General features: G+C 40.3%; 1 protein-coding gene across 1 annotated transcript; it reads left to right on the top strand.

Moving 5' to 3' along the window:
• Positions 1 to 546: 546 nt before the first annotated feature.
• trip11 (thyroid hormone receptor interactor 11) lies at positions 547 to 20805 on the top strand. Its single transcript, XM_040041549.1, has 21 exons — positions 547 to 1201; positions 4251 to 4327; positions 5226 to 5336; positions 5649 to 5951; positions 6066 to 6134; positions 6219 to 6384; positions 6598 to 6924; positions 7118 to 7158; positions 7747 to 7845; positions 8086 to 8286; positions 8610 to 11648; positions 11801 to 11941; positions 12258 to 12451; positions 12870 to 13033; positions 13216 to 13319; positions 13526 to 13625; positions 14672 to 14753; positions 15339 to 15453; positions 18188 to 18310; positions 19106 to 19250; positions 19340 to 20805. Exons 1-21 carry the CDS (start codon positions 1063 to 1065, stop codon positions 19552 to 19554), a joined length of 5955 nt encoding a protein of 1984 aa, XP_039897483.1. The 5' UTR covers positions 547 to 1062; the 3' UTR covers positions 19555 to 20805.
• Positions 20806 to 20865: the final 60 nt, after the last annotated feature.

The following is a 20865-nucleotide window of genomic DNA, read 5'->3' on the forward strand; positions in this document are numbered from 1 at the left end:
AGGTAAATGGCTGCAAATAACTTTGTTTGTTTTGCAAAACTTGTGTATATGATTTTAAAATTTACAATTTATATTTACATTTAAAGTTATGAAATATTATTCAATCAACGTTAAATGTTTTTTGTCTGATTTTAGATCAATTGTGTTAATACAGTATGCCAAAATGAAAACATAACTGTAAATCCAGACACGTGAGGTTGTGCTGAAAAGGATGATACCAAACAAGGCAAAGTAAATAGTTTTTAAAGGTGAAATGTAGAGGAAACATCAAAAGTAGTTAAAAATGGCCAATTAAACATTTTCTTAAAGTAACGCAATAGTTACTCTTCAAGTAATTAATTACTTTTAGAATCTTGTAACTCAGTTACTAACTCAGTTACTTTTTTGAAGAAGTAACTAGTTACTATAATTAATTACTTTTTCAAAGTAACTTGCCCAACACTGGTAGTAGTATAGTGTATTTTGTGGAATTTACACCATTTATAATAAACTATTTAAAAGGGACTGCAACGCTTGGTGTTCTTCGGGACTTGAACGCACCTTCAGTGTGTTGGTCCTCCAGTATCCCACAATGCACCGCTGTCGTGTGCGGTGTCCACGTCAAACTTGACACCCTTCGCTACGGTCGAGTCGATAATGGCTGCAGTCGAGGTGGCACTTTTGGGTCGCTGTGGTGTTTAGACTTGCCAAAAAAACCGCTGAATATTCCTCTCAGGCTGACCGCAGACGACACAGACTCCAACATAAAGTCGTCATCTCAGGTATTAGCTGTCAGACTTCGATATTATGTCCGCCGGTCTTCAGGAACTACTTCGTGTGGACGACCAGCTGTCATTAGCCGGGTTCTGTGCTTGCTAAATGAGCTTCTGTCGGTTTGGAAAGCGATTTTGTCACGCAGGAAAGAAATTGGATTTTAGAATTTACGGGTCCCCCGTGGCTGAGAGTCTCCAGCTGAGCTTGATGAGCGAGCTAGCTGTATTATCTTTCGAGTCTACGCTAGGCTAGCTCCCCTGTTCTCCTCGGCCCTGCTTTGTTTTTGTTTGGTTTTTGTCTCCTCCGAAGATGTCATCGTGGTTGGGGGGAATCGGCTCCGGCCTCGGCCAGTCTCTGGGCCAGGTTAGCGGGAGTCTGTCATCTTTCACCGGGCAGATATCGAACTTTACCAAAGACATGCTGCTGGAAGGTGTAGAAGAAGTAGGAGGTAAGTTTGTTTGTGTTCCTGGTTTGATCCGTGCGATGTCCACATCACCTTTAGAGCACACCTGACTGAGGCTTTTTCTACACGTGTAGGGACATGATTTTCAGTTTTGGTATATGTCCTATAATCTCACTCTAATAAACTGCTACTAAAGCTCATAAACGTCCAAAAGTAATCCCTCAAAAGTTTTGACTTGAAGTAACTGGTTATATTGCAGTGCATTTTCTAATTTTCAGATGTGACAGAAAGAGCAGAAATGCATAAATTGCTTGTTTTGCCTGACCCACACAAGATAATACTTGCCGAAATAGACATATTCATCACAAAGAAAATCTGAACTTTTTGGTGGCCTCTCAGCTCTGAATTATACTTTCACTGAGCATTTTGGATATGACACAACGGATAACAGACACAACTCACTTTTGTTGAAAGAAATTGAGAAAATAATATAGTACTGCACCGTGCTTATACAAACATTTATATCAGGATCAGAAACGAGTTGCACTGCCGCACAGCTCACTCTAACACCATCACAAACTTCAACTTGAAGTTGAATCATCTTCTTTGTATAAAGATTTAAACTTAACTGACATCACAATTACAGTAGCGCTGTTGTGTTAAAGTCTGTCATTTTCAGCTTAGTTTTGCTATAAATTGTCAAATCAGTGTGTAAATGTAGTTTACTTTGTTAGGTGCTTGGAATTAATCTCAAATGAGATATAGGCCATTTCCAGTAAATAATAACATTAGTGCTCTACAGCAGCACATAATATAGACAGTGAAATACCTAGCTATGTATTAAACGGGGATGCATACCTTTCAAAATGGTGATTGATTCAAAATGCAGGATAAAATATAAACAAATTGGTTTATTAAAAGTTCTGAAAGGTTATTAAGAGTTCTGAAAATTTTGAATTCAGTATCAAGCACGATATACAATGCAATTCAAAACTTAAAATTTAAAAAGGCCTCTCATACAAGTCTTTAGAAGTTCAAATAAGTTGCAAGCATTTCTGTATTCTTGTGTATTTACAGTAAAATATCTACATATCTAATTAGACACCTGTGACTGTGAGTCCTCATTAGATGTAAAAAAATCCCAACAACCCCCCCCCCCCTCCACCCCAAAACAATCCATGCTGTGCTGTATATAATTATAGTTATGTGCTATTAGTCTATAAAAGTTAAACAACTTTTTTGATCTTAAAAGGAGCTCCTCTGTTTGGCACTGAATGAGTGGGACAGCTAGTATGATAACAGTGTTTGAGTTTTATATCCATTAGCAGCGAACTAAAAGTTCCAAAAGTTTCCAAATTGTTGAAGGGCTGAAACAGCCGCTGTGACTTACAGTGTAGGTTTTAGAGCATACTTGCATACTTGCATTTCCACACCACCACAGCACTATATTTAAGGTTGAGCTTCTGACAGACATGTGTTGACTGAAAGAACTCTTAGTTCCTGAAAAAATAAAAATTTTCCTTTTGTGTTTATTACACTCAAAATTTTCTCAATGGTACATTAAAGTCAGTAATATCTGAATTTAAAAATAATAATTCAGTTGTAAACCGACAGATAAATTCCAGGTGAGAGCAGCTGAATATGGATGGACACATGGATCGGAGAAACACAGCAGAGTTTACTTATTGTAACACAAAAGTCTGTACCAGTGATTTTGGTGTGGTGCAGTTAAAAAGGTGTCTCGTTTCAAACTGACTGTTGCCTGATTAGACTGATGGCTATTGTGCAGCATAATCTGCTATCAGAACATGGTCAGACTATCTTCAGTATTCAAGAACTAACTGTAAAGTAGATTCAGCTCTTTGTTTTAGAATCCTAAAGTGGATTTTTCCCTCTTATGCATTATGTTATTTTCCTGTTACACTACTGGATTATTCAGCTTTACCACTGGTTATTTATATTCCATGTAGACACATTCTTGTATGTTGAAACACATTAATTCCCCATCAGCCTTTGATTTTATCAACTGGAATTTTTTTATTTATTAATTTTTTTACAAATGCATGTTACCAAATATGCGACTCGATTCACCTCTGAGGCTATCTGCGAAGTAAAAGCTCCAACTCTGAGTTCATTTAGGTGCAAACTTAAGCAAACATGGGCCCTCTTTTTCATTGTCAGCTGAGGTTTAGCAGCATATCGTCAACACTGATAGAGAGGCGTTGTTTGATTTCCGGAATTGCTCATATTTGGGTGTTCATATCTAGTTTTTGAACTCATCATCATTCACTAAATTGCTTTGTTGTTTACACCAAGACTTAAACTGTAGTCGGTGTTTAACAATTTTCCTGTCAGTGTTGTTTTGAACTCATCAGTTGCTAGATATGAAAAAGGGAGCAAAGGGTCTGATTTTTTTTAAATTTATTTTTTTACACTACTGCATAATATGAAAATACTGATTGCTGATTCGCCAGTTTTGGGCATAGTACTAAAATGCAGTTATTGTAGAGATTGGATTAGAAGAGCCCCATCAACCTTACCCACTTAAACCCTGAAGTGTCATCTTACTAAAGCAAACAGTGATGAATGATAAAACACCGACAGAAAGAGAACTTTGGCCACAGATATCCAACTCACAGCTCCAGACAGAAACAAGAAGTGTGAATTGTTATCACTGCAGGAGGGACTTTTAAGTAAACCTTTATTGCTGGATCTTTAACTGAGGCTTGGTGTGAATGTTATGTGTTGGCTGAGATTCCTTCAGCTGTTAGATCACATAACTCAGACAAGATGGCGAGGAATGTTCAGCCTGCTCAGCCAAGCGTGTTTGTTTATCATGTGAGCAAGGTTAGGCTCCAGTTAGAATCACTTAAATGTGCTACATATACCATGATGGATAAAGCAGAAAAGCCCCTCTCAATACAAAGAAAAGTAATGCACAAGTGTGTTTTTACTGTGTTTATTGTAGTTGTATCATTAAAATGATGCAACAGATTTAAATCATGTGCTGCGTGATTTTTACATTGAGTCATGAATAATTTTGGAACTGCTACTTTTTTTTTAAAATGTTTTTTTTCCCCACATGCAACTACAGATGCTGCCACAGAACTGCAGGTTTCCAATTCCAAGTTGGCTGAAGTCGAGTCTGCTTTTGGTGCTCAGAAATCTGAGGTTAGTCTTTTTACTCTGCAATACTATAAACCTTTCTGGCCACTTTCATAGCAGGAAATGTGAAACTAATATCATTAACTGTGGGTTTGTTGTTTGGTTTGTCTGTTTTGCTCATATCCCAAGTCATCAAACTTCCATAATCATAGTTGAACTTTATCAGTACTATCGAACTATGTTTTAAAGATGGCAATAGGTCCTTCCTTAATGAATAAAAGTAGCAGCATTCTGTATTTTGTCTTCCTGCCAATTAAGATAAATAAGCCAACAGTGAATTTGACCTAGTAGCATGCACTGTCTCTAGGCTTCATATTGCTTATTCCTCTGTGACATTGAGCTCCCACAAAACTATTAAAAACACATTAGTGAAAAACATTGTTTGTATGCTTCTTTCTTACCATGAATCAAGCTATAGTTGACTTTGAGTCCCTCACACACTATCCTGCTGCTTTCACTACTGTTCCAAATGCATTGTAATCTGTGGCTAAATATAGCCCTGGGCAAATGTGCTACATTAGATCTTCCTTTTTGAGTAACAGTTGCTCAAAGCTACAGCTGTTCCCATCTGTTTTGTGGCCAGTATTTAACCCTATAAAAGCACAAGGCCATGTACTCTGTGATGTGCTTTTTATGGTCACAAACAGATTTAAGTCTCTGGAAGGATTAAATAAGCTTGGAGCTCAGTGCGACTGAAAAAAGTAGACAGAAAAGTTTTAAATAGACAGAAATGGGTTAATATTGTTGGTTTAGTTTTGGCGAAAATGCAGTATTTTAGTGTCTCTGAGATCCAATATGTCTGCCTTGTAGTTGACTGTGATCCCTGTAAAAGTTGTAAATGCATTCTAATTTTCTGAATGTTTCTGTATTTCAGTCTTTACTCCTTGATATGTCTTTGTTGCAGCATGAGAGATTGCGAAAGCTTCATGCAGAGCTTGAGGAGAAGCTGGAGGCAGCGGAGATCCAAATCAAGCGTCAGTCTGCAGAATACAGGACCCTCCTGCAGCAGAAAGATGTATGTACATGTGAATTTAAGTGTTGGCTTTAAGTGAGAAAAGATTGAAAAGTGGTTAAGACACATTATTTCAGTTTTAGATTTATTAAAAGGTTTTGTATGCACCAACATGTGAACCTTGTTTGCAGATGTGGCAATAACACTGGGAATTTATCTGCAATGGAAAGCTACTTATGAAAGAAATTTTAGCTCTAAATAGACATGTATGTCTAGCCTAAATCAAACTTGGCATTTGTGCTTTGTTAGACTAAGACAAACCCAGTTTCATTTGGAAGTCTTTTAGGGAAAGTCTTGTCATTTTTGTCCCTTCAGGTGGAGATCAGTCACCTGAAAGCTCGGCAGAGTGGGCTTCAAGAAGAAGTCCAGAAGCTGCAGCAATCAGCCCAGTCTGCTTCAGCTGGCCCTGCGATGTTGCCCGTAACCACTACGTCATCGTCCACTACCTCCTCTTCTGCTTCCTCTTTCCTGTCACGTCACCCAGGATCTCACCATGGCTTCCATGGTGAAGAAATGGACCTCAGCGACGTGATCTGGTCGCAGCAAGAGATCAACAGGCTGTCGACAGAAGTCATGCGTCTGGAGTCGGAGGTAGCACACTGGCGACGAATGTCTCAGGTAAGACTACAGAAGAATTAAATGACTATGGAACAGATGGTTTTACCTTTTGAATATTTTTTTTTTTTAAAATAACCACATGAACACACTTTTTTTGTTTGTTTTTTGTAACAGGCATCAACAGCAACAGGAGCTGGTAATGACAACCACAGTGAGATTCTCAAGCTTCAAAGGACTATTAAGGTAAATGTTATGGTCTGTTATTGTTGTCTGTACAAATGATATTGCATTTTTTCTAACTTTGCTGCTGTGGGATTTTCATTTCAGGAGCTTCGAGATGAGATGAGTCGTGAGGTGGATGAACACCAGCATGAACTTGCAGCTCTGCAGGATGCCCAGCGACAGAAGCTGGCAGATGTCACCCGGCGACACAGGCAGGAGCTGGCAGAGTACGAGGAGAGGATAGAGGAGCTGGAGGAACAGATTCAGAGTGGTCAGCTCATTTTTGGAATAACTGTGGGAAGCTTGGGCCATTAGAGAGTTTTGAGAGTTTATTGCAACAATGATCTGCTATGACCTAAATTCTTACAGTGTGTTAGAGCAAGGCACATATGTAAATGCATCTGATGTAAAATAGTTGTATCTCAGTCGCACAACTCTGGTGTCGCACACAAATTAAATTGGTCCTCTTAATAATTTTCTCCAGGTGGCGGTCAGCCCACCTCTGTGTCAGACACCTCCAAGCTGCATGAACTCCATCAAACCATACAGTCCCTGCAAGAAGCAGCGGAGCAGCGTGAGAAGCAGCTGGCCGAACTGTCTGCCAATTTGGAGGAGGCACAGAAGATACAAGCCTCACTACAGCTTGAGAAGGATGATGCTCAGCAAGAGAATACCGGGCTCCTGCAGAACTACACGCGGCTGCAGGCTTCCGTGGCCGAGCTCCAGACACGAGTACAAGAGCAGGAGGGGAAGGCTTTGCAAAAAGCCCAGCTAGACCATGAGATCCAAATGTTAAGAAATAGCTTGGAAGGTATTCATTGTGTTAAATTATGGCTTGTTCATATGGATGTGTTATCTGCTTAATTAACATTCTTTATTGATGTTGCAGCTATTGCTAATTCTATTTTTTTATTGTAGGAACATGTAGATGCAGAAAATTGTCATAGCCGTCACATTTTAAGCCATTGCTTATCTGTATATTAACTAAAATGTCCACTTTCTAGCTGCAGAAAAGGAAATAGAGAGACTGAAAAACCTGGATGAGGTAAGCATGAAGATCAGCAATGTGCACATGTTTGCATAAACTGAGTGACTCTGGCTATAAAAGCAAAAACTGTATCTGTGTGCAAGTTTGGCTACCTCTCTTTTAATCTTGTCATCTAGTGATGTGCTGCACTGTTTCATGTGCTTATGCTGCTTTTTGTTTACACCGGATTTTCAATCCTGAACACTTTGTGATGGACTTCAGTCACATTGATTCAGCTTTCTTGTTGAAGATCATCACCGATGATAAGATTTGCGTTTCCAGCTGTGACTCAGATCAAACAGCAGTCTCAAGTGGAAAGCTTGCATTGTCTAAGCACAAAATCAACACATCAGGTCAGGAGTGCAAACAGGATCAGGCTTGCCAAATTTAAGGAGGTTGTGCACCATTCCTTTGAAAAAGAAAGAGGAGATCTAGTGCATGTCAAATGTGACACCAAAGAAAGACGACCTTCAAAAGAGTTGCACAAGACGAAGACCTAAATGGGGACAACGGATACATTTAAATGGTGTGCAGTTTTTGCTTTTAATGGCTGGAGTCACCTTCATAGGCTTCTCCAATTAATTTAATGACTTGTTTTAACTTTAGGCAGAACCAAAGGAAGAAGTCGAGCATGCAGACATCTTAGAACTGAACACCATTATTGGAGCACTGAGACAAGAAAAGGAAGACTTAGAACAAGAAAAGGTTTGTTTATATTGTACATAAATATTATTTTAGTCACCCGTGAACTTGTCGCATGAATTTATTTGAATTTTTTCTGTGTAATTGTGTCAGTTAGTGGTAAGAAGAAAAACAGTATTCAGTTAGACAACACAGTGTCACCAAAGAAAAACAAAAGGTGGTTTTGTTGATTGGTTCCTGCCAATAATGGGTTGCGGAAGGTACTCAGCCTCTGTAAGTAAGTTTCAGATTTTCTGTCCACAGCTTAATCTGCAAGAAAGACTTAAAGTGGCAGAAGAACAACTAGTCAGCAGAAATGAAGCTGAGTCTGATTTGGAGTCATTGGATGATTTGAAGGCAGAACTGGGGAGGAGAGAAAAGACCCTGAGAGCTACTGAGGAGGAGCGGGACACGCTGATGTCTGAACTGGAGGAACTAGACCAACAAAACCAGGAAGCTACACAGGTCTGCATGACTTTGGTGCTTTATCTCTTTGTTTATTTGTATTTCAGCAACTTATTTAGAGATGTTTGATATCAAGTGTCACATTTTAGCATCTCAGATTGTCATTTCTTGACACATTTTGGACTTTTAAATTTTTTTTTACTTGATTAGAAAAATGCACAATAAACAACTCAGCCTTTTCCTCAGCAGTTATATGAAGTCTGTATGGTTTACCCTGAAAAAACATCTTGTTTTGAAAAAACTAAAACTAAAATACAGTCCAACTTGACACAACAAAGCCCAACAGTAGAGACAATATTAACACTTTTGTTTTTCTACTTTAGCATATGATCTCAGTGAAAGAGCAGCTCTCTGGACAGCTGAAAGAGGCTGAGACAGAGCTGAAAAGAATGACTGCAGAGCTCAACACATCCAGTGACCAGAAAAGGGCACTTGAGCAAGAGCTGGAGACCCAAAAAGAGAAAATGAGCCAGAGTGCTTTTACCCTTAACGAACTGCATATGGGAAAACAACAGTTGGAACGGACAGTGAAAGAGCTCAAAGACAAACTGGGACACTCACAGGAGCAGAGCCGGGATGCACGCAGAGAGGTCACCGAGCTAAAGAAGACCCTGCAGGAGAAAGAGGAGCTGTTATCTGCTGCTAAAGCAAAACTTTATGAAGGAGGGGAGAGAGCAAGTGAGGCACAGGGTGCTAATGAGGCGCTAGCAGAGAAGGAGAGAGAGTTGTCAGACCTCAGGAGAGAATTGGATGAGATGAGGTGCTCCCACGAGAAGGTGATGTCTGAAGACTATGAGTTGAAGGTGGAGAACAGGAGGTTCAAGGCAGACAATGAGCAGACCTTGGGTAAAGTGGAAGAACTAACCAAGCAGCTGAAGGAAAGCCAGGGTGTTCTGAACAGGGTTGTGAGGGAGAAGGATACTCGTATTGAAGCTTTAAAACTGGAGAAATACCAGCTTGAAGGTGAATTGACGCAGGCTGAGAACAAACTAAAAGAACAGGTAAAACAGTACCAGCAGACCATCGAGGAGTTAACTCGAGCTCGATCTATGGACGCCTCTGCTTTGCAGACTGAGCATGAACGTGCCATCAAACTAAACCAGGAGAAAGACATGGAGATTGCTCAGCTGAAAAGAGATGTGGAGCAGGTGGCAGCTGACCACAGAGACACCAATGAGATGCTATCGATCACAGTTGCAGGGCAGCAGCAGCTGACGGATTTGCTGCAAGAGAAAGATGTCTTTATGGACACTTTAAAACAAAATGCTGCAGATTTACAGACAGAGCTGGATAATAAGGTTTCAGTTTTCACCAAGGAAGTTGAAACGCTCAAACAGTCGCTAGATGAAAAGGATAAGCAGCTGGGAGGTATGAAGGAGGAGAACAGCCATCTGAAAGAGGAGATTGACCGCCTCAGGGATCAACAGAGCAGACCTCAACCTCTGGCTGAGCCCAGGACTCTGGACATCATCACAGAGCTGGAGACGGAGATCACCCAACTCAAATCCTCCCGTAATGCCCTGGAAGAGGAGGTCCAGACTCTGAGGAGAACCACTGAGGAACAGCAAGCTTCTCTACTTCTCTCTCAACAGTCTCTGCAGGCTCAGCAGAGCGAGATTGAACAGGCCCGTGCTCACCATCAGCAGACAACGCTAAACTATGACAGACTCATCCAGGCCAGAGACGAAGAGATAGCCCGCCTCCAGCAAAATGTAGAGCAGCTTAGTGAGAGTCAGAGCAGAGCCAACTCTCCGTCTGTGCAGGGAGAGGTCATCTTGCAGGAGGAAAAGACTCAGACCCTAAATCAGGAGAATGGCAATGAGAAACACGACCTGTCTAAGGTAGATATAGAAAGACTGGTGAGGGGCATCAAGGAGAAAGAGACTGAGATCACCCAGCTTAATGAGAAGAACCTCTCACTGACCAGGCAGCTGGATCAGCTGGTGGTTTCTCGTGATGAAGTGGGAAAACTCTCACAGATGATCATGCAGAAGGACCTGGAAATTCAGGCACTTCATGCCAGAGTTTCCATGGGAGGCGGACACAGCCAGGATGTCATGTTCTTACAGCAGCAGCTACAGGCATACGCTGTGGAGAGAGAGCAAGTGATTGCCGTGCTTAACGAGAAGACCAGAGAGAACAGCCAGCTTCGGTCTGACTATCACCGCCTCATGGATATCATGGCAGGAAAGGAAGCAGCCCTGTTGAAGCTTCAGCAGGAAAATCAGCGCCTCTCTAACATGAGCGATCCCTCGGGAAGCCAGGAGATGTTCAAGGAGACCATCCAGAATCTATCTCGAATTATTAGGGAGAAGGACATAGAGATCGATGCCTTGACCCAGAAGTGCCAAACGCTGGTGACCGTACTGCAGTCCTCAGGAGGAGAGCCCGGTGCTGGCTCTGGAGGGGTCAGCAGCAACCAGTTTGAGGAGCTACTGCAGGAGCGGGACACACTGAAGCAGCAGGTGAAGAAGATGGAGGAGTGGAAGCAGCAGGTCATCACAACAGTCAAGAACATGCAGCACGAGTCGGCTCAGCTGCACGAGGAGCTGATCAAACTGCAGAGTCAGGTTTCTGCCGACAGTGACTGTAGCTCAAAGCTCTCAGTGGACTACGCTCGACTGGTCCAGAATTACGAGCAGAAGGAAAGGAGATTGGGAAGTCTGAGTCTGGAGCTCGCACAGGTTCAACAAACTATTACCCAGCTCAGCAGCACAAAGGATGTCCTGTTAGGTAAACTGGACAGCGTCACACAGACACCTGAAGTCACAGCCACTCAGTGTAGTGGCTCTTCTCTCAGTACTGATGCTCCAAGCCATCAGCCAGATTCTGCTGTAAAAGATGAGAAGATGCAGCATGAAGTTGTTCAACTAAAAGCACAGTTGACTGAGAAAGAAAACACGATCAGGACTCTTCAAGAAAACAACCACAGACTCTCCAACTCCGCGTCTGCCTCAGAAAGCGAGCAGCGAAGTCAGGCAGAGGAGGCTCGACAGGTCAGAGAGAGACTGGAGGCCTTGCAGAGGTCTGTGAGGGAGAAAGACTTGCTCATCAAAAGCAAAGGAGACCAACTAGCTCAAGTAAGTGAAGCACTGCGTAACCGTGAGAATGACAACGAGGTTCTGAAGCAGGCGGTGACCAACCTCAAAGAGCGTGCGCTCATTCTTGAGATGGACGTGAAGAAGCTAAAGGAAGAGAATGAGCTGGTTGCTGCACGCTCTCGAGAGAAAGAGTCAGAGTTTAGAGCTCTGCAGGAAACTAACATGCAGGTTTCCCTCCTGCTACGAGAGAAGGAGTTTGAACTGAGCGCGATGAGCGAGAAGGCTGCCACTGTGGAGAAACTGCTCAAAGACAAAGAGCAGGTCAGTAACTTTTTTTTTTTTTTTTGTAGTTGAATTTATACTGACGCATTTTAGTAATGAAATGTATCCATCAGCGTCATTTTAGACAGGAAACTTTGTCATTTATTCTTTCAAAATTTGTTTATGATTTACTGTTTATTGCTCTCTTGTAGGGTAAATCTGGTGAGCTGAATCAGCTCCTGAACGAAGTGAAGTCCATGCAGGACAAAGCTGTGGCATTTCAGCAGGAGAGGGATCAGGTGATGATGGCACTCAAGCAGAAGCAAATGGAGACTGCGGCATTACAGTCTGAGGTAAGAGAACGATATTCACCCATTGCCCTTAATTTTACTTGTGGTATTGTAACTTCATATGGAACCCTCCACATTACCAAGTTTAATTATCAAGCATCATTATACATGCTCTGTTTTCATTCATTAAATACTCAGACTATTGCAGTATAGAATCTCTGCTTCATCATGTCGCTCAACCATTGTATATATATATACCCTATAACTGTATAGTCAAGTAAATACTTAGTCTGTTGATAATAGCACATGGCTGCTTCAAATTAAATGGCACTCTGCTGAAGCTATCTTTTTTTGTTTTTGTTTGTTTGATTGTTTACAGCTCCAACATGTGAGAGACAAAGAGCACCGCCTAAACTTGGAGCTTGAGCGGTTGCGTAATCATCTGTTGGAGATTGAAGATTCATACACGAGAGAAGCCCTCGCTGCAGAGGACAGAGAGACAGAGCTGCGCAGGAAGGTGGCTCTGCTGGATGAGAGACTGGCGACATCCTCAAGTGCTGTGGAGAGTGCCAGGTTAGCATAAAACTAATGTGTGTTTTAAAATGTTTGATTAAAGACTGATAAAATCACCAGGAACTCTTCGTTATTTACTGTAATTAGTTCAGGTATTTTCTTTATGTATATTGCACTTTGTTCTCATTGACAAGGAAGCGGAAATGCATAGAAATAACACATCTACAGTAGGCTTTCCTCATCCTTGACCTTTTTACATAACATGTTTAAACCTGGTAGGATCAAATATTTTTTTGTCAAACTAAAATGTTGTTTGAACCACTAGTTGACAGCTAATTATTTACTGATTATAAAACTGTGTTACTTTCACTTGGATCCAACATTGCTGTTTACCTTAAAATAATTTTGCATGAAAATGTTTTAAAATTATTTGTGTCATTCTTTTTGTGTTTCTACTTACCCGTCCTCTCTCTTCCAGCCAACAGGCCAGCATGCAGGTAGAGTCTCTGCAGGAGCAGTTAATTGGGGTGGTGAAGCAGAGAGACGATGCACTGGTCCAACTCAGAACCTCTCAGGAACAAGTCAACCAGTATGCAGTGTCACTCTCCAACCTGCAGATGGTGCTAGAGCAATTCCAACAAGGCAAGTTTGAGGGCTTCAAAGAGATCTTTGCTGTTTAGACCAGACTCGAGCAGGATAAGTGTGTCTGTTATCCTGGAATATTTAAAACTGTGTTTTCCTCATAGCACTTTACAGTTGGTGTACCCGGCAATGCCTTTTTTTGATTACTTTTAGTAATACTTTTATCTGCATTTCTCCGACAGAAGAGAAAGCCATGTACTCGGCAGAACTTGAGAAGCACAAGAAGGAGAAAGAGGAGTGGAAAAGAAAAGCTCTGAAACTGGAGGACCAAGCTTCTGCTCTCCAGGTAAACCAGCAACCAATCACCTATCAGAGAATCATATCTGTGATTAGCATCAGTAGCGCTATTTTTTTTTTTTTTTTTTTTTTTTTTTTTTTTTTAAAGTTGCTAGATATCAGAATTTCATATAATCTTTTGAAGACGGTGGATGTCACACTTTAATAAAAATCAGTAAGACAAACGTTATGTAATGCTGTAACTTTCTCTGTCAGATAAACCTGGATGAAGCCAACGCTGCTCTAGATTCAGCATCTCGTCTCACGGATCAGCTCGATCTGAAGGAGGAACAAATTGAGGAGCTGAAAAAACAAGGTGAGCTTCAGCCAAGCACTTTCACCTACTGACTTAAACATGTCTTTATTTTTTTATTTTTTATTTTTTTAAAATGTCAACTATAAATGTTGTGTTAATGGTGTCTTTATCAGACTGTATAAAGCACAGCTTTCCAGTTTTACTGAAAAATGTGAGGTTGCAGTAAAACTGCTGTCGGTTTAAAGATCACAGCACTTTGTAAATATCGTGTGGAAGGCATCTACCTGCCAGCCTTTGAAGAAACACTTACTCCCCTTGCATAGGCCAAGAAAAGGACCAAATGAGTGAAACTGTAATTCTCTGAAGTGGGAAGCCATTCGTTGTTTCACACTCTGCAGCAGATTTCATTCCTATCAGATATGACCATTACATCACAGCAAATTCTCAGACTGTTGTTTTTTTTTTCCTTACTGCTCTCTGGCTGTTCAGACTTTGTCCAGACCTGATACGAGGCGCTATATTTTCTTTACAAATCAGTCACCTATATGAAAATTTACATTGTGTCTAAAAATAGTTGATTAACTTTGAGAACGCACTGAACAGTCGAGCTTTGGTATGTCTGTGGAGCATTGCTCTGTCATTTGAACCACAGATTAACATATCTGAGATTCAGAAAAGTAAATAGCCTGAAATCTTTGTAAATCCAGATCTTTTTGCAACACTAACAGCTTGTTGAAAGTTTTTCTGACTCATTTAAGACTTTGCCAAACATTTTTTTGCACTGTATTTTCCACCTTAGCCAGAAAACATACACATTTTTATTTTTTGTTGTTGCTGTGTTATCCTAATTTCCTACAAAATAGTACAATTTATTGCTTGTCATTTGCCATTTGTTGTTACATCTGTTGATAAATGGGAGAGAAAAATGTTGTATTTGTGCAGTCGTTGTTATATTTTTAATCAAGAAGGATTAGAGGAGTCTGTAACTTGTGTCACTGTGGTTTCACTGCAGATGTTGAAACACAAGAGGCACAAAGTGGCCCATTTGCAATAGAGGCCTGAACATTACTGTTAAAGTTGTCGCTCTGTTTGTGTCCATGCTGCAGTGGATGTGAGGCAGGAGATGCTGGAAGAGGCACAGAGGAAACTCATGAACCTTTTGAACAGCACAGAGGGTAAAATAGACAAGTAAGTTTCAAGTGCATTTCTGTTAAATATTAGTTCCAGTTTATTTAGATTATGATCACATTTTTCCATTGGTTTTAATGGATTATTCTAAAATCCTCAGGTAGATTTCCCACTTTCAAGTTCTCATTTTTTTTTTTTAACTGTGAAATTGAGAAGATCAAGCTTATGATTGAAGCAGTTTGTTCCCATTTAGGGAAAACCAGGTGAATCAAACTAAACCTTTTCTGTTAAACTGAAGTGATTGAATCCTTTTTTTTTTCTAGCTTGAAAAAAATACTTTCCATCTTTAGCAACATAAATCCCTCCAAATTGTACTAAGTTCACGGAAACTGGATTATTTTAGAGATACGTGGTCTTAAAGGATTGCAGCAATTATGGAAAAGAAATGTACCCTTCTAGCCAGTATAGTGTTTAGTACTATAAATAAGCTTTGATGAAGATTGATGCATTTTGAATTTAGGTATTGTTCATGCAGCTGCATAAAAATGGATCATAGCCACATCTTTGGGGTTTTTTTTTTTTTTTTTTTAAAACCTTGAATTACATCATCAGTCAGCATTGTTGCCCATGTTGTTCTTTCTGCAGGGTCCTGATGCGTAACTTGTTCTTAGGATACTTCCACACACCCAAAATCAAGCGTGCCGATGTGCTGAAGCTCATGGGAAGTGTCTTGGGTCTAAACCGAGAAGATGTTGAAAAGGTGAGAGATTTCTGGACTGACAATAATCATTTTGTTTCATTGATTTTTTTTTTTTTTTTTTTTGCAAAAAGTCCAATTACCTAAAAGGTTAGTAAGCATTGTTGATAAAGAAAAGACACCAATGCGACAGCGTCTGTCTGGTAGCAGCTGGTTTGCTTCTCTTAAAACTCTGAATTAGTAGAAAACCAAAAAATGAAAGTCTTTTTAATTAAAAATAAAACTCACTCTTTAACATCCTTATGCTTCCTGCAGTAATCACTAAAAGGTCTTGAATATTGGTTATTTGCCAAATTAATTAAGTGTTTAAAGATTTATACGTGCAAAATTCTCGACCCACCCTTCATCATTTCATATTTTCCTTCCAAGGAGTCAGTTTGTAATTATTTTAAAATGCTCTTGGGCAATAATTCTCCAGTAATCTAAAGGCCTTTCAAAGTTTTTCTTTGGACATCAGCTGCCTTTTTTTTTTCTTCAATCATTTTCAGTCCTTGTATCTGAACATTTTCAGAGGAATGTATTTGTGTGTATATGTTTGTTTAGCCACTTCACACTGACCTATGAACCATTATAGCATTATAAGGTACCTAATTCAAAGGATGAACTAGTTTTGTCTCCACATTACAGGCAATTCAACAAAACAGTGTCTTTAGACATTTTGTTACTAGCAGTATTTGAAAGTCATGTCTTTAAGAAATGGGAAAAGAAATCGAGCAAAGGCCTGACACATGACACATGGCTCTTTTGTTGATCCATCTACTGTTCACTGAAGCCTCATCAGATTGGCCTCTTGTCTACTGTGGGTTCCCAAACACTCACACATGAACTCATCTTTTCACTATTATTATTATATTTACACTTTATACTCCAGCGAGGTGTGTTTCACTCTTATGTGCATTCATAGAATCATCAGCTAGCTGCTGTCGGTATTTCCATGAGTGTCCATGCCTAACATGCTACTGCATAAATAGATTAGGTTGATTAAAAGATCGGCGACAGCTGTGCCACTCAGCTTTTCCTTAACACTGAACCTCTGAACCTTCCTCTCCACATCTCCTCCTGCAGCAGAGCCAAAACCACACCCACCACCACAGTCTCAGTGGAAATGTGAATGTCAAGAATTCATTTTTTAAGGAAGGGAAAGGGGGAGAAAAGGATGAGGTTTGCCAAATTACACAAGAATTGGACTGAAAATCAGTAACAACAGGTCTTATGGAGTGATGAAATTTGATTTTTTTTTTTTTTTTTGGCTCAGTCATCAACAATAAGTACAGAGAAGGTCAGAAGAGCGGAACAACAGTGAGTGTCCACAGCCATCTGTAAAACACAGTGGAGGCTCTGTCATGGTTTGGGGCTGCGTTTCAGGCAGTGCTGTCGGGGATCTTGTCACAATTGATGAAATAATGATAACAGGAAAGTTACATATGTAAAGTCCTGCAGGCTTGAGTTTGTGAGCATCTCCTTCCACGTGGGATGATGGGACTCCCAGACAGCACTTACAGAGGGAGACGAATGTAGCAGTAGGAAAAATAAAAGGAGAATTTCTGCAGAAGCCGTAGGGGGGGAAAAAAAAAAAAAGAGCCTTCTGTACTCCCTCTTCCATCAGTATTTTAAAAAGATTCTCCAGCGACACCTTTTTCTGTAGAAGAAACTCCAGCAAGTTCAGTTTAAAATGAGTCAAATATTAATTGCAGCAAAATTGCACCTGTGTAGTATTTTTAAATGTTGGCACACTTTTGGCAAAAACATTTACTTATGTCAGCTTCACAAAATGTTACATTTATGTCAGGCTGATCAATATTAGTTTAGTTCAGTGGCTGATTCCGTTATTTGCGTTCTCCGTCACAGGTCACACTGACACTCTGTCAACAGGCCTTTTTTTTTACATTTTTGACAGGATGAATTGGGTAATGATGTCCTTCAGATATCGTTCAGTCAACTACAAAGTTGTCCAAAAGTTTCTTTTGACTCCAGCAGTCCCTGAAAATCCTCTCGGAGCTCAGCCCTGGAAAAAAACAAACAAAAAAAACCATTTTCTTGTCCAGATCTTGAAGTACTCTGGCGCGATTCCCACAGGGCTCCCGCCAGAGTACTCCAAGTATATTATCCAACCCTCCTAAAAGAAAACAGATACAGAGTGAGGGGCAATGCGATTACAACTCCTCAGAAAAGCCATTTTATTGTGTTGGAAATCATTCTGCTTTTTTTTTTTTTCCTCATCCCTTCTTCATTTCCTGTTAATGCTATTTAAATTTTCCACTCAACTCGTGTTTATGGGAGCCAAGTGTCCCACAAAACCAGGCAAGTTTTCAGAATCGGTCTCTGTAGAGAAGCTAACCCCCTTTCTTGTCCCCTTTTTAAGTCTTATGCTGTCATCCATAAAGTCTATATGGGTTCTGTCCAGTTAAATCCTGCCAGAGAACTGATGATTCTGATTAGGTAGGACTGTGTGACAGTGAGTAAAGCTTCTTCTACAAACTGTGGACTTGGAGTAAGTGACAGGGGGTAACTTTCCAGAAAGTTTTGGCAAGTGCTGTAAGGGGAAAAAAAACTTTGTGACAAAAGAAAATCCCAAAAAGTAGCCTGAATCATCAGTGTCACCTTTTCTTTGCCAGCACTGTTCATCCTTGTGCTTGTTTAAATAAGAATTAAGTCTATTTTGTGTATTTGATCATAACAAATTGGTATATTTCTTCTAAATATCCCAAATATTTATCTGCACTTCTCCTACCTGCAGATGCTGGAGGAGGACAGGGGCCACGGTGTTACTGGATGGGTATCGAACTGGTTGGGAGGCAGAGGAGCACAAAGTGTCCCAAACACTCCACAGAGACCCACCAGTGGCCAAGGGCTCAACTCTGTAAGACATGATTCACAGTTCTCACTGTATATATTTTACCCTGAAGAATAGAACCCAGCCCAACAGTTCCTTAAACTGTCTTTCATCACCATGCAGTGTAGCACTGACACAAGATTCATTAAAGAGAAATACTGACAAGTGTTCTGTACTTAATAGCCACAATTACAATTAGTCTCAAACAAAATCAATAAATAACTAAAAGTCATGATTCTGGCAGAAGACCACACATGAACCCACAAACCCCCAGTCCTACTTTTTTTTTAAACATGACTTTTTAGTTATTTTAAACAGAAAACAGTCCGCAGACTTGATCCAAGGTCTTAACTTCTAAAATGTCCTCAAAATGTATAGAACGTGCAGTGGTAGAGTACACAAACGAGACAACGTTCCTCCACGACCATGGTGCCACATATGACATATAACACACAATCAACACAGGACTACATGAAGTGCAATGTGCAAAAATTGCAAAAAAACAAAGACAGTGCAACACTAGACAGAACAGAATGATATAGAAATGTGCAAAAGCCTGAGATGATAGCAACAATTATAAATAAAACCCTTTACAACACAAAACTGCTTTTTAGCAAAATAAATGCTTTTTTAATATTAGTGCTTGTGAAGAATCCACATTTAAAGAATAAGAAAACAAGTTTCTTTTTGAAAATTTCATCTTATTTTTTACCAGGATGCTACTGTGATGCTAGCTCTTTACTTTGGTTTTCAGGAAGAATTTCCCCATTTGGCTCAGTAAAATATATCATTCACTCACTGTCATGTTCCTTGTTGTTGCAGTCCTTCTCAGAGATGTTTGTGAAATTTCTGGAGATGGAGTCGACTCCTTCTCTGCCTGCACCAAAGCTTCCGGTTCATGACATCAAGCCTCTGAGCGCCCCACCCGCGGGAAGAACCAGCAGCGGCACTTCCAGCATGGCCGCAGGTAAATGGCCCACTTAAAAGAAAAACACTTGCTTCTTATTTCCTTTCATGCATCCAGCTTTATTTAAATTTAAGCCTCTTTCTTCTCAGGGGCTCCAGTTTCCCTGAAGCGAGCCGGTGATTCCAATCCGTTCCTGGCCCCTCGCTCTGCAGCGGTGCCTCTGCTGGCTGGTTCCGGCTCTGGGGGCCCAGGAGGCCACCTGCTGATGAAGCCCATCTCTGACACCCTGCCCACCTTCACTCCTGTGCCGGTCTCAGCTGAGGCCAGCGGTGGAGCCGTCCTCAAAGACTTGTTAAAGCAGTGATCGGCCCTGTGAGGAGTGCAACACAGATGTCTTAATTTAGCCAACACAAGTTTTACACTACAAAGACTGAGATTTTGGAGCAGATCTGCTTCTTTTTGCTGCTTTCTTTACTTTCTGCAAAAATAAATGAGCAGAGCATTCACAAAGGCTTAATGTCACTATTTCGGGGAGATGATTAAAACAGAAGTTCTTTGGTTTTTTTTAGATTCTGTTTCACTTGCAATTACTGTTCTATGCAACAGACTCTCCCTTTACACACCAGTGAAAGTGTTTCCCACTCAGAATTATTGATAAGTGATCAATGATGAGACTCTACCTTCAAAAACGATGCAGGATCGGAGCATTTTAAAGTTTTGAGTCATTCAGAGTGAGAGTTTTCAAAGATCTGGTCATCTGAGTTACATTATGATTTTTATTTATCGCACCACATCTGAACACAAGTGACCTTTTTCAGCTCCGTCTGCGCAGTACAATACAAGTGGGTTGAATCTAGTCATCACCTCTGTTAGCAAGAGGAAACACGTCCTTCACAGGACAACTTTTTATTTGTTGAATACTTTTATTTTTCTTTTCAACAATGCAGTGCGCTGTTTCTTATCCAGGACTCGCCTGAAACACTCTGGCAGCAGCAGCCTGCATAGAGATTTATGTGGTTCAGTACATCTGTTAAAACCATAAAGACATTTCTGCAGAAATCTTGTCTTTTCCAGACGGCTAGACTGTGATATGCAATAAGCGTTGTAATTATGGCTATAACTGCTGACTGTGGTTGATCGGAAGCTTGAGACTGCTCTTATGTTTAAGTACAGTACTATTATATAGTTATATATATGTGTAAAAATGGGTGGTGTTATTTTGTTTTCTATTTATAGGCACTGAGGATGCTGTGGAAGTAAAAAGTGCCTGTCTTTTTTCCTAATTTCATAGTTGTATAATCAGGATTGTAAAAAATATATATTTACAAAATTGCACATTTAGAAGGACCACAGTAGCGGAAGCTGCTCTACATTTTTGTATAGACATCAATCAGCTGCTGCAGAAGGAATGTTACAGGGCTTCTCCAGGTGTAATGATTAAATGTACAAACTGTAAATCCTCCTTGAAAATAATTTTTGTAGATGTAAAATCTGAAACACTTGGGCGTCTAAAAGGAGTCGGGTTGCCTCGGACTTTGATGAGCTTTACTTAAGTTTAGTACCCGTGAATTAATTGGAATTTTATCATCAAATAAAGGTACCACTGCTGACCCCATGTTTGTGTGCATCTTGTCATTTTTACCGTTTTTTGTTTTGTTTTTTTAAATTATTTTAA

The sequence above is a fragment of the Simochromis diagramma genome, unplaced genomic scaffold, assembly GCF_900408965.1.
Source record: "Simochromis diagramma unplaced genomic scaffold, fSimDia1.1 OVJJ01000304.1, whole genome shotgun sequence".
Lineage (NCBI taxonomy): Eukaryota > Metazoa > Chordata > Actinopteri > Cichliformes > Cichlidae > Simochromis > Simochromis diagramma.